The 13,512-nt window shown below is 47.9% G+C and overlaps 5 protein-coding genes across 5 annotated transcripts; 1 reads left to right on the top strand and 4 right to left on the bottom strand.

Annotated features, from left to right (window-relative positions):
* Positions 1 to 243: 243 nt before the first annotated feature.
* N7500_005702 (uncharacterized protein) lies at positions 244 to 2,781 on the bottom strand (the record flags this gene model as incomplete). The annotated part of the gene is made up of 8 exons (XM_056676846.1): positions 244 to 539; positions 597 to 654; positions 715 to 1,240; positions 1,299 to 1,586; positions 1,644 to 1,902; positions 1,959 to 2,133; positions 2,205 to 2,241; positions 2,306 to 2,781. 8 exons carry the CDS (start codon positions 2,779 to 2,781, stop codon positions 244 to 246), a joined length of 2,115 nt encoding a protein of 704 aa, XP_056531846.1.
* A 3,514-nt stretch (positions 2,782 to 6,295) lies between these two features.
* Positions 6,296 to 6,662, top strand: N7500_005701 (uncharacterized protein; the record flags this gene model as incomplete). The annotated part of the gene is made up of 2 exons (XM_056676845.1): positions 6,296 to 6,374; positions 6,463 to 6,662. 2 exons carry the CDS (start codon positions 6,296 to 6,298, stop codon positions 6,660 to 6,662), a joined length of 279 nt encoding a protein of 92 aa, XP_056531845.1.
* Positions 6,663 to 7,640: 978 nt separating this feature from the next.
* On the bottom strand, positions 7,641 to 8,699 carry N7500_005700 (DUF3431 domain-containing protein; the record flags this gene model as incomplete). Its single annotated transcript, XM_056676844.1, has 3 exons — positions 7,641 to 7,704; positions 7,756 to 8,325; positions 8,386 to 8,699. The coding sequence occupies 3 exons, from the start codon at positions 8,697 to 8,699 to the stop codon at positions 7,641 to 7,643; spliced, it is 948 nt and encodes a 315-aa protein (XP_056531844.1).
* A 645-nt stretch (positions 8,700 to 9,344) lies between these two features.
* N7500_005699 (uncharacterized protein) lies at positions 9,345 to 11,031 on the bottom strand (the record flags this gene model as incomplete). The annotated part of the gene is made up of 2 exons (XM_056676843.1): positions 9,345 to 10,927; positions 10,986 to 11,031. The coding sequence occupies 2 exons, from the start codon at positions 11,029 to 11,031 to the stop codon at positions 9,345 to 9,347; spliced, it is 1,629 nt and encodes a 542-aa protein (XP_056531843.1).
* A 725-nt stretch (positions 11,032 to 11,756) lies between these two features.
* N7500_005698 (Rab family GTPase) lies at positions 11,757 to 12,891 on the bottom strand (the record flags this gene model as incomplete). Its single annotated transcript, XM_056676842.1, has 4 exons — positions 11,757 to 12,458; positions 12,500 to 12,564; positions 12,623 to 12,790; positions 12,846 to 12,891. 4 exons carry the CDS (start codon positions 12,889 to 12,891, stop codon positions 11,757 to 11,759), a joined length of 981 nt encoding a protein of 326 aa, XP_056531842.1.
* Between the last annotated feature and the right edge of the window lie 621 nt (positions 12,892 to 13,512).

The following is a 13,512-nucleotide window of genomic DNA, read 5'->3' as shown; positions in this document are numbered from 1 at the left end:
TGTGGATTCGATCCCTCAGGGGCTTTGACACTGCACGTACGGATGTTTTCTCAGTGTAAAACTTGATGAAAGGATAGCAATCTACGCAGTTGGATGATGGTGTATGGAGAAGATATGTGCTTAATTCGTAGGAACTACATGAAGATAGGACACGGGAGTAAGCCCGCACCGGATGTTGGCAGTGAAGAAGGTGCACCCACGCCCCATCTCCTTCCATTCAGACTCTCCTATTTCCCTGACCACCTAATCTCTACTCTCCAGATCACACTTGCCTCCACCCATGTATGGGTTTTGGACCATATCGGTGAGGGTGTCATCCTGTTGACAGCACACTTGCTTGCCATTTGCATCATTGAGAGGATTCCAATGGCCGTCGTACATGCAATCGTCCTTTCCATAATTGATATCAATCCAGGATTTTGGCCAAGAGAAAGTAATCTTGCACGATGCCTTCACCATAGAGTCGGCTTTGTTGTTTCCATCAAATCTTCCATACAAGGTTGTATTGAGTGTATTGCCATATCCTGGATCATCAACCTCTACAGATCACGCCGTTAGCCTACTCAGTCAAGGGCAAAGACAGGGCAGCCACTTACTAAAGGTGCTGCAGACAGGGGTATTCCCGTTAGCAGTAATCCACCCATTAGCCACATGCTATAACGATGATTAGCAGCTATTACCACGTTTGAGAAGTCACAGACGGATCAGACGTACAATAGTAGTCCCTTGAGTGTTATAGTCATCAGGATCCTTGCAAGGCCAGAATGGAGAGCCTGTAGATCCCTTCGAGATAACCATAGCGGTCTCCGCAAAGCCCTCGCATACAGGTATATTGAAGAAACCGGGATAACGGACTCGTTTCCCATAGTCGCTAGCATTCCTATCCTGCTCGATCTCAGCAGTACCCGGTGATTTATAGCCATTTTTGTAACCAGCAAATTCATATCCGGTCATTGCACTTGCAATAATATCATCGAATGTGAGACCTCCCCATTTCTCTCCAGAGAAGGTGAGTCTATTCGTACTGGGTAGTTCTGAAAATGGCACCGTTTGATCAGGTAGTGGTGCATATGGGATTATAACTGGCTTTTGCGGCGGTCTCATATTCAGAAGGAAAACCAGCTTGTCCCTCCAGCACGCGCGTGTGGCGACAGAAAGATCGTCATTGATAAGTTTCGGATTAATGTTATCGAACTCAGGGATATGAGCGGACTTGGTATCGCAGGAGACATCCGTCTTTCTGCAAAAGGTATTCTGATTAGTACCATTTTCTCAAATAACAATTTGAGTTTTCTCACAAGATTCTTGGGTAAGCGCCGCGATCATCAGAGGCGAGCTTCCACGCAGTAGGTAATAGTTGGCCATAGAGTACAGCCTCCAGCTGCGCTGCCATCTCATTTTGGTTTATTGTGTTTGGCAAATAGTTCATTTTACCATCTCCAATAAGGGATAGAAGGTCTTTCAGTGATGAATCATCGCCAGAAAAGATCGTCTCCAAATAGGACGCCTCGGTATCCTTCCAACCCTTGAATATGTCCCCAAGAGCGGAACTGACTGAGTTCTGGGCTTGCAGTTTATCATGGACTCTACTTTAGTTAGCAAGGGCAGTCTTTGAGGGGGTTGGAGGCTATATATCGGCTTACTTAGGAATATGATTCCTACTCCAGGCCGCCGTAATGGTATAAAGTTGGTATGTCATGTCGTTAGCGTACGCCCTGCTATTGAATTCAAATTTCGGTCCTTTCAGGTAGTTGTTCAGTTCCGTTTGTGAGAATGGCGCAGTGTGGTAAGTATCGAAAGAGGCTATGCTTCCAGGTGCGGTGTGGAGACTGTCTGCCGAGGAGGCAATACTGCCACGGCTACTAGCGACGCTCGAAGCTACCTGTACGACCTCCTTTTCAACTGTAATCACGTTAATTCGGAGTTTCTCGAATGAAAAGGGTGGTCTGTATACTTACCAACGCTAAAGAATGCTGAAACAGTAAAGCCCATAAATGTGGTCAACATATCAAAGATGAACAGGATCATCTTAGTATTATCACTCTGCGGCGAAAATGTGGTGGTAAATTCGCCAATCTTTTGGTCAACAAGAATTGCTGCCGTGTCGAGTGCATTGTACATCTCAGTGTGTAGCTATACAGAGGTTTTACTAGTTAGTATCCCCTATTAAAAAAGTTGAATTCGGGATACCAGGAAAGGCTTACCTGATGGATACCAGAGAAAGCATTTAAAATAAGGTATCTATTATATGGTTAGCTGATTTGCGATAGCATAAGGCGACGAGACCTAATGACTGTAATCATACCCTGCTGGATGATTGACGTCCTTGCACTGGACAACGGAAGAGCATGGGACGCTACCGACATCCTTACAGTTCCAATTTTCCGGACCGTGGAAGAAGTAGCTGACAAACTGCGGGAATGCGAGGTTGCGATACATTTTGTGACCAGCTTCACCTGTAGCTCCTCTCTTCCACTCGCTAATCATCGCACCCCAGGCTCCTGGGACGTCTGCCGCATACCATCGATCAACGAAACCGACAGTAGGATCGTCAATGAAATTCTGATCACATTGTGCTGTTGTCCAGATGGATGAGCTATTCTGGTATGGCACATCCGATGGAGTTGGCAGAGCTACTGCCAACTTGACAATGCGGGTTGCTGAGGCTGCTGCAGAGGGGTGTGCTCGGGGGACATGAGGGACTCCTTCATAAGGCTGAACAGCCAACCCACTGGCCGGAGCCAGGAGGTAGAGCAGTGCTCCAAATTGGCTGAAATACATCGGGGCGTATCCTTGGAGCCAGGAAGATGTATGACCGAAGATGCAGTTTCCCTGGGATACAGCTCTGATAGAAGCAAAGAGCCATATTTATAGCCATTTCAGTAGATGGGGGCCTTGAGCATATACATCTAGCGCATGGGATGAGAAGACGGTCATAGTGTTTTGGTATTGCTACCAACTGCCTCTTCGAGGCATTGCCCACGGGACAACTTTATCTCAGGCATGTTGTGGATACCCAAGGCATCTTAGCGAGATGGCCGTTTTATCGCCATTATACAGATTGGTACAGTCCTGTACCTTGTGGAAGTCACTGAGTGCTTCCTTCCCCTGAAAAATGTCTTAGTGTACGGATAAATAACTGAGGTTTTGGAAATACCAAGAACTGGGTCAAAAATTGGGTTTTGCGGAAAAGCACCTGAATCATAGGCACACTTTTCACATGAGAGCCTCCCACGTAGACCTCCGCAAACCCCATAAAGCCCAAAGCCCAGCCCAACCCAGCCCGCAAATGGGCTAGGCTTTAGGCCCAGTTCCTAGAGCCAGCTGTGGGCTTTAGGGCCGGGGTAAAAAGCCAACAGACTTTGAATAGGGGCCTATTAGGGCCTAAACAATACAAATATGCAAGCTAAACCCCCTTTTCGGATTTACTAAATTACCTCTATTTCACGTCCGTTTCTGACCCTAATCCGTAAGGTAATATTATACTATATTGAATATTTTAGAATTAGTTACTAGTGTTCTCTCTATATCACCATAAGGATATAAGAAAAGGCGTTAATAAAGAGGTTTTTAAAATTACAGAGTTTCACTCAAAAGTGGTAGTGCTTCCCTACAAGGGATATTGGTGGCTCAAGGCCACTAGATAGTCGTTGCGAAGCGAAGTGACTTGTTTTAACACTATACAGTCCTATAATTATCATTCTTAGTGGGTAGATATATTCATTAAGGTATATATAGATTATATTTACTAGACTTAGTATAATAAATTCTTGTCTGTATTGACTTTTGATGGCCTGTAGCCGGCTTTTCTGGCCCGCGACCAGCCTTTTGCGAGATAGATAGAAATTTAAACGGCTTACAGCCGGCTCGGCGGGCTACACCGCCGGACTGACCCCGGAAGGGGGGTAAGGGGGGTGGGCTGGGATTCTAGGTGGAATTACTAGTACTTATTGCTATGCTGATTGTTATGCTAGTTGCGGGGTGCTAGTTACGTATGTGACATACACACGAGCCCATGATAAGGATTGCTCCGCTTCGCTCCGCAATTAAAATATCAATACTCCGTACTCCGTATGTATTCACCTTTTCGGTTATTTCTTGCCCCTTGCCGATCGGATGTTATTTCAACTTTGAATTTGACATTTATACGATCAATGGAAGGTCGCGATATAAAGATTACAGAGTTCTCTTTGTTCGCGCCTGTATATTGTATAGGTTTTTATAGAGACCCATGGCCTAGCTCAGTGGGCTGTGGGTTGGTTAGGTTAGGCTTTGCGGAGGTCTAGTCCCACGAGATAGAGGCCCTGTTCACCTATCTCCTATTTGTTCTTGGATCCATGTAAACACAGGCTTCCTGGCACGAGTGCCGACAATGTGCCCAGCTCACCACAACATCACTCCTTCCAATACCCGGCCCTACGCATGGCCCAATTCCCCCTTCGGGAATTGGGCCGCACGGGTCAAATGTGAAAACTAATTCACTGCAAAAGTACCTTTTCTATGGGGTACACATACAAAAGGATCCAGAGATCAAATCTATATCTTCAGAGTTAAGTAGCCAAGTAGGTTCTGAGTATCAATTTATCTTCGTATAATTAGATGAGATGGTCGAGAGAGATATATGTTTCAAAGTACCCTTTGTATGCGTAGCGCGTATAATAGGTACATTTGCATTGAACTAGTTTTTGCATTCAACCCATGCAGCGCCGTGCGTAGAGCCGAGTACGCCACAAGTCTCACCAATCACTCCACCCACTTTTACACCTGGGTCCAGCACCCTACGGCTTATAATGTTTTCTATGCCTTCACCAACAGCCAAATCATCACTTGTGTTGTGACTGACATTTTCCGCAATATTACTCTTGTAGAAGCCTTCTCTCCTTTCTACTGCGACAGTTATAACCCGTACAGGTAACCCGCAAACCTATATAGGTTATCCAACTTAACCCAAAACCTAACCCATTTCTGGGTTGGGCTTTTCGGGTTTGCGAGTTTTGGTGCAGTCTAGGAGCAGGGTCTGGGATACTATACCCGCATAGCAGCGTGTATGTGATAGCGAACTATATCGGGTAAATGAATTATTCATTATCATCATGGAGGGAGAGAGAGAGCTACAGGGTACCTGCAGCGGAAGAGCTCATACTTTACTACGACCTGGTCCCTTACTGGAATAACTTTGTTACCTATCAGCATCACGCGTATCATATGTCAGTCCCATCTTGGCTAGCTTTGGCGTAGGGTCGATTCATCTCCTACAATCCATCACACCGGCTTGTATCAAACACTCTTGCGAACTCTGTTTAATGCTGACCCTTTGTTGTCGAGCAGCAGCGACAATAAATCAGCCCCTCAGTAATTGGCAGAATGTCGACTCTGATAGCATCTCTGATCCGTCTATCCCCACATGTTCAGTGTATCCAACAAAGCTCACCCTACACCGACATATATGGTAATACGCCTCCGCTTCGCGCCTGAGAAAGTATCCAAAACGCACGAGATATGTTTCCCCATTCCCACACAGAACAAAACGCTGGGAAAATATGGGTGGCTAGGGTGCATGGCACTCAAATGACATGGCGCCCTTTACGCTTTGAACCGATTAAACCTGCAAGTTTCACCATCCTTCACGCCAGGGATGGACCTGGATCCGTAGTAAGTTCGGGGAGGGGACAGTACACATTTTGGGAGGCCTATTTGTATGGAGACAGCCTCCTCACCCCGTCCAATACCACTGACCCTTCGAACCATGTCTATCATCTTCGTGCGCCCTGATGAGATCTTCAGGGAACCAGTCGACTTATCTGGACATTCGAATCGTCGTGTTCTTAATTCCTATCCCACTGTCCGGTGGCCGAAATTGACCAATCCGACTAAGCGTCAGACAGTCGCTGTGCAGCCTGTGCTTACTGCCATCACGCCACTTGCCTGTGTCAGAGCTGCTATCTTTTTCCCGGCTTGGATTATCTTCGAACTTGAGTCTGGTAATAGCCAGAGCTACGAGAAGCAATCACTTCCTAGGGTCGTAGTAGGCCGAACAGCACTCTGCCACCATGAAGATGAACCGTTTCCCAGCACTAGAAGAAGCCTTACCCGCCCTCGTCTTACTTACCTATCCTAGGTATTAACTACGGATACTGCGCCACAAGATAATTTAAACTACCTTCGGCGGTCGGCTCTTACCCTAGGATATAGGCTCCAGAGTGGTTTTAAGCTACCAGGTTCCCCAACCGAATTCACAACCGCTATAACCACTTATAGTATCAGAATCTACATTCTCATAGGCGAATAAATGCTAATGGTCGCTGATCATGTTTTTCCCTCGTTAAAGAAGTATACTATCCATATATCAATGAGGAGATTTTATCAGCGAGGTCGTCAGTACCCAATCTGAGCTTAATATTGCTCTCGTTTAACTAACATCCGTTGCCTCATTAAGCTTCACTAACTCCTGTTACTTTCAAGCCGAACCACGTACTCACCTTCTAGAAATGTCCCAAATATCCCAAGGCTCATGGGGTGAAGTTGACAGCATGAGTTCGGGACTCTTTAGCATGATGAATATCGGTATCCAAACAATACAACCGAAATGTATCGCTGGCCATCCCGAAGTCGAATTTAGAGTGGGATACCAGATCAGTGGATCTCCTTTTTGGGAATGTTGACAGAGTGTATCTCTGATGGTGTTCGCGGTGCCCTAATCGTAGACATTGAATCAGGTGGGATGTCTGGCTTATAGGGCTGGCTTTTATGATCTAGTGGCAGAGGGGTGGGGACTGGTGTGAATGTGGAGTCTTAAGGTATTATTGTTGGATGCTTCAGCATCTTCGGGAGACCTACTGTTAGCTTGCTATTTTGCCTACCTTTTACACACTGTTTACCAGTTGATTCGTGTATTATCGGCTGTCGGGTGACCTGGACCATACTGTAAAGTATGGGTTACCGAGGGAGAAGCCATGATGAATGAAAGTATGATAGGGAATGGATCGAGACCTGCTACACTGACAATGTAGCAAATTTAGATGAGTCTGAAGCCAGGCAATATAGTTGTTATGCGTGAGGTGACGTAGTCAGGACTGTTATACAGTATTTTTAAGCGGAAGGGGAAGGTTGCGCAGACAAGATGACGGATCAACATTACCTTTCGACGGGCTATTGTTGCTGGTTAGATGATCAATTAGTTCTTTACAGTGTTGGTGGTGAATGTATCGGAAGGATGAGGTGGGGAGATGGTTCGGGGGGGATGAGAAGATAGAGAGAGCTGCAGGGTAGCTACATGTGTACCATGTCTATGATTGAACAGGAATAAGATTTGCAAATAAGATATACATGGGTGCCGTAGCACGAAAGGAAGGTCTCATGATCCTGAGTTGGATGTGCAACTCGAGGCGAGACAGATGATATCACTGTGATAGCTGGGCACATTTGAGTCTTTGTACATTTGCTTCTGAAAGAGATAGAAGGGGAAAAAAAAACTTGACATCGAAGCGGGTCATCATGTGGCATTGGCTCTGCGTCTTCCCAGTAGCCATGGTATTCCTCCCTTGGGGAGTTCCGGCACTTGCCGGGTAGTAAAGAAGGGTATTCCGGAAATACAAGAGAGCTACCAGCTCTTGTAGGCAAAGAGGAATAACTTGAAATGATCAGTAGGTGAAGATGACCTCCTCGCCGTAAACGTCTCCGTAGCATTGGAACAAATCAGGGCAGCTGCAAGGAAACATGTTAGCAGAGAAATAAGATCATTGCAGGACAACTTACAAGACAGGGTCCTTGCCGAAAATGATGTGCCATGAGTACTCCATAATGTTCGCGGTAGCCTCGTCCGACAGCTCATTGTTCATTACCCAGTCGTACATGCGCTGGTAATCGCTATGGGGGCGCCGGAGGATCTGATCTCGGGAAACGGCAAACTGGGAGCAGCACGGCGCCGCGATTTCGCGAGGAACAGGCGTATCGGGGAACAGCTCTTTCCACGCAGCAGCGTAATGTGCCTCACCTGGGCTTTCGAGATTCGCCGGTTGGCGGAACGGTTGGATGGCGGAGGGGCATCCTGGGCTCAATTGGCAACGCAAGTTGACAAAGCCTGACTCTAACACGAAATCTCTCTGCAACGCGCGCACCGAGTCCACATTGCTGTAATCCATGGTGTCGATGTGCCAGCCGGCGATTATGCCGTCGCGGTGACTGTGAAGGAAAACCACGACCTCTGGAAGGTTATCATAGTGGTCGATCAGGAATTGGAGGTAGGGGAGAGCCTCGCGACCCTTGTTCTTCGGGGTGTGCGTCGGTGCATTGATATCGTCGACGGTGTAAATGACGCTACGCCATCTGGAGAGAGACTGAATTAGCGCTTGTCTTCTTTTGGGGACAAAATGGAGTTACGCTTACTCCGCTAGCTCTGCCCCAACCCAGGCAGTATCCTCCTCCTTGCGCTTGCCCATCACAATAGCACCCTGGTTGGGGACCGTGATATCGGTAGTTTGGTAAAGTAAAGCGGGTTTATTGTCCGATGCAATGCGCCATTTTCGTTGAGATCCCGTATCTTGTTTGGGCTTTGGTCTGAGAGATGTGCGGAATGAGCCGGTATCGAAGTGCCATATATCCTGAATTGATTCACCCTTGGTCTTGAGACTGCGATTGACCAGTACGAGAGTCAGGATGATGAGTGCCGCAGCGGCACCGACACGAAGTGACAACCTCATCGCATAACGCGATTGTCGGGATTGAGAGAAAGAGAATTAAGGGGGGAGGAGTTTGGAAGAGAGAGAATGAGGAAAAGCCAGTGTCTCAGGACACGCAATCTTAAGAAAGTGATAAGCAGCGCCCCATGGGCCGGATGAAACTCACTGTGAACGCGAGATGACGAAAGTGCCGAGTCAAGGGAGAGAAGAAAGACCTCAGAGAACCGTCGAATTTCCTTAATAAGAGGGAAAAAAAAGAAAAGGAATTCAAGTCGGCACTTTCCTCATTTGGGGGGTAAACTTGTCTCTTTTCTCCAATTTCGACCACTTCAAGACTTTTTTCGGGGCATATGGGTGATTTGGGGCATTTTGATTGGTCCAACTTAAGGTTCTCGGCCTATCGGCCAATATTGGTTATATATTCAGGGGGAAAATCGAATTTGGTTTTGGTGTTGTAGACCCTGATGATCCACTCCTGAAACAATGATATATATGATACACATCCTATGCAAGGAGATTTCTGTTGGACTGCAGATCAAGTGTTTCCTATATGGTCCAAAAAAAAAAAAGGTATGACCAACGCCATCCAGTCCGAACCCTAAGACAATCACTCCAAAAATATAATGAAACCCACAACCCCAAGACATAAGCCCAAGATCCAAGACATCAGCCGCGTACCGCCAAGATATTCACATCAAAATCCTCTGAATCAGGCGCTATTCGACCAACCACACGCCGTATACTAGGCAAAACCGCTAACGTTCCCCTCTCAACCGCCGAATGCTGTTCCGCCAGATGTGCCATAAAGGTATCTAGATTCCCATAAACCTGCATCGATCCATGTGCCATCGCACAGCAAAAGACACAGCAAAACGCGCCGCGGGGAGTATTAGGAGCAAAATGCGACGCGGCGTCCCGCTTACAGTGCACATGTGACTTGGCCAAGAACCCGAATCGATACCGGACACCGCTAGCTTTGTGCGTACGGACACTTCCCTCGAACTGCGGATTGCGGCTGGAACTCTTAGGGGCCATGGGTGCTTCGAAAGCGCAATGCGCGCACCGTAGCCATGACTGTTGCGTGTAAAAGCCTGTTCCGGGTTCGGTGTAGATTCGGAATCCCCGGAATCCGGTATGCACTTTCCAAGCACCTTTGCAGAAGCCCAGGTAGTTGTTCGATTTGCTAGGTGGCCACAGGGGTCGGTTTGCATCGGTGCTGCTGAGGGTAGAAGGGTTTGACGGGGTTGAGTCCGTGGAGGCGGTTGAGGCTGCGGAGACGGAACTGTGGCGGGTTTGCGTCGACGGGGATATGGTCGAGAGGTGAGAGTTTTCTTCTTTGATCCGAGCAGGGCTGAAGGCGTCATCACCGGAGTCGGAGTCAGAGTCCTTCCACGGGTTCCCTGAAACGACATCGTGGGGTATTGGGCTCAATTGCAAATGAGGTCTGTGTGGCGTGGCTGGTCTGACATCGAGTTCCGGAATTTGGTTTGTTGTCAACGGCGAAACCGCGTCGTATTCTCTGGGTGGGATGTACCCGGGCTCGGGCGCCGACGATGCGAATGGTTGTGTACTCGAGCGGCCTGGACGGGAATGAAATAATTCGCCCATACTAGTCCAAGCTGACCCAATGGCCGATGATCTTCTCCTCGTTCTTGGACTGGTGGCCGGATACTCTCTCGGTGAACCGACTGTGTCCTGCGTTAGAACCCGGCCTGGTGTGTAACTGCCTGGTGATACGGGATATCCGCCAGAAAGGTATCGCATCTCCGACGAGTAGGATGGCAAGTATCCGTCCGGACTATTGGAAGGATATCCACCGCCCTGCAGGTTTATCCTGTGATAGTTTGGATCTGCATTAATGAACATCGAAAAAGATGGCGGGATATGCGATGGCCTCGAAAGACGCAGATACAGATCTCCTAAAATGGCGAGCGTGCGAACGCGCCCCTGGTCGGACTCTATCTGCAACGCGTTCAGATCCAGAGTCGTCCCCTGCTCCTGTGCCTCACGGAGGTGTCTCAGCAACGCCCCCTGCAGTGTGATGATGATATCTTTCATCTGTTCACGAGCGATCGCGTCACCGTCCCAGTATCGTCGTCCCAGCTCTTGATGATGCTGATCAAAGCGAGACTGGATCTCGGTACGGCCGAGAGTGAGCGACCGTTCTAGTGCCCGGGTGGACTGGCGCTCGTGATATTTCTTCTTAATGGCCGTATACATCCGCGATCCGTCATTGTAGGCGGAGACGACTGTTTGATGATTTGGAGTCATTAGTCTCATCTATAACAGGATAGGGGATGGGCTTACTGGCTGCCACACAGGCTACGACTGCTATCACCTCCACCCCCGACATGGTGAGTCAGATGGCACTCGGGATATATGGGAGGGGTTGAATACGAGCGGTGTATCTTGGGATCCAAGGGTATAGTAACAAAACTGAGAATTCGGAAAAAGCTTGGAGGAGATAAGAAAGGAAAGAAGAAATGCCCAGCAAAGGGACACTGACAAAAAAAAAAAAAGAAAAGAAAAGTGTTGGCACAAGGCCGTGCGGATATACATTGCAATCGACAGGTACTTCTGATAGCAACAGCACAGTCCACCTGGACAGCTGGAGCTTCTCTTTGATTGGCCCTCGGCCAATGAGACGAAATGAAATTCTCCGTTATAAGCGAAATGAGGGGGTTTGGAGGCTGAAGCCCAATACCTGAGAATTTCATATCTCCGGGAGAGCGAGGACGGTCCAATCGTTATCTTGTTGCCTATGGCATGGACTAATCTACACGGCTATAATATCATCCATGTGTAAATCAGTGGGCATCTACGATCGGATCCACCGGCTCCACATCCGATTCTATAGACCGATTGTATGCGGCGTTATTGATCCTGTTGGAAATCCTACTAAGGCTTATTGAACAAAAAGTACCTCATGCATATATATTGAAGCCGAAAATACAAGAAACCAGGGCCGCCTAATCCAAGCCCTAAGTACACTCTTCTAACTCGTACATCCATAATCAAACAGTCCAAAACGCTAGCTTAAATACAAGAAAAAGAATCCAGTCCAGTTCCCCTAACCAATCAACAGCAGCGCCCCTTATTACGCGAGGCATGCGTGACCCTCTCCTCCTCGGCACCATCTACATCAACAGCTGCTGCTAAACCCAGCCAGCTCCTCCTCTTATCACCAAGACCGAGCCGAAAACTCCCAGTACCCTCCACGATCCCGGGACTAAAAACCCCAGCAACCCCATTCGCTATGGACGCACTACCAATCGACAAAGCCAGCTCGGTATCACGTCGATTACGCTGCTCGACCAGCTTACGCGTGATAACGCGAAAAACCTCATCGATTCCTTCGCCATCCCGCGCGCTGATCTCATGACAGCAATCCCAACCAATCTCCTGTCCCCAGAATGCCGAACTACGCTTCGAGTCCGGACTCTGCAGGGCATTTGATGAGAGTGCTGCAGCGCTGGCGCTGGCGTTACTACCACCACTAGTACCTCCAAACACGGACGTCCCAAAGCCTAGGCCGCCCATGCCTGCTGTTGCGGTCGGTGGTGGGGTGGAGGCTTGGGTTGGGTAGAGTTGTTCGGCGACGTAGGCGATGGTGCGCTCAAAAGGAACGCGGCGGCGGGAAGGGTCATCGGCGACAATGTCGGACTTTGTACCTACGACGTGGATTATGAGGGAGTCTGTGCCGTCGTCGCTGGGTGTGATGTTTTTGCGGAGTTCGCGCAGCCAGCCCGCCATTTCTTGGAAACTGTTTTGATCGGTGATCTGGGACAGTTAGTATCAGTAGGATTGTAGGCTTTATGTACGTTGCGCATGTAATAGGCAAAATGTCGAGGCAGACTGTAAGGGCAAAGAGGGGAAAGTGTGGAGACTGACATCATAGCACAGGAGCACTGCTTGAGCTCCCCTATAATAAAGTCTCGACATACTGCGAAACCTCTCCTGTCCGGCTGTGTCCCATATCTGTAATCTGACTATGGTATCGGAGGTGGAATCGAGGACGCGCTTCGTCACGAACGACGCGCCGATAGTTGAAGCCGCTGCGGGGTTGAAAGTGTTTGTACAGTATCTCTCCACGAGTGCAGTCTTTCCCACCCCTGATTGAAATCAGTATATTCTCTTGAGTTTCAAGTTATATTGAAGCTCACATACCCTGTGCTCCAAGGACAACAATCTTAGCTTCGAGGCTTGAACTCATGTTTCCCCGTTGAGGAAGCGGGGATCAAGTTTTTGTATTCGCATTATATGCTGATAGTCAAACCCATTTGACAATCAACGCGATAGAAACAAAGAAATCAGATCAAAGGGATATTTGAAGAAGAAGTGAAAGAAAAGATAGCCCGGGCAAGTTGCGGGCGGTATCAGCCGGTGGCTTCTTGTTCACGGGGTCAGTAGCACGTGTTTAGGATGGTAAAAGAAGTCAGAAAAAGAAAATAGGGGATTTCTATAAAACAAGACTAGTTATATCTTGCAGCAGATATGAGATTCAAGGATGTATTCCGGACAAAGGGATTTGGATAACTGCCAGCTAATTAATAATTTAGTTGATTGGCTTCTACGGGTGATTATGCTATTATATATAGTTTTAAATGCGACTGTGAATGGTCCCTTGCTCGGGGAATCTATAAGCCTCATGCAAGGCAGCACTCGCATGAGTCACGATTAAAATCCGGGAGAAGCAGGTTAAGCGCACATGCAGGGACATAAGATTTATATGTCTCAAGATTTACATTTTAAATAGGAAAAGAGTAGATGGAATATAAGTTCGTTATCTTGACTGGTATCATACAAGACGCATATACATGAAGCTGATGATTCC

Source organism: Penicillium coprophilum, assembly GCF_028826855.1.
Source record: "Penicillium coprophilum strain IBT 35676 chromosome Unknown utg000004l_segment0_segment0, whole genome shotgun sequence".
Lineage (NCBI taxonomy): Eukaryota > Fungi > Ascomycota > Eurotiomycetes > Eurotiales > Aspergillaceae > Penicillium > Penicillium coprophilum.
This window is presented reverse-complemented; position numbering and strand designations above follow the sequence as displayed.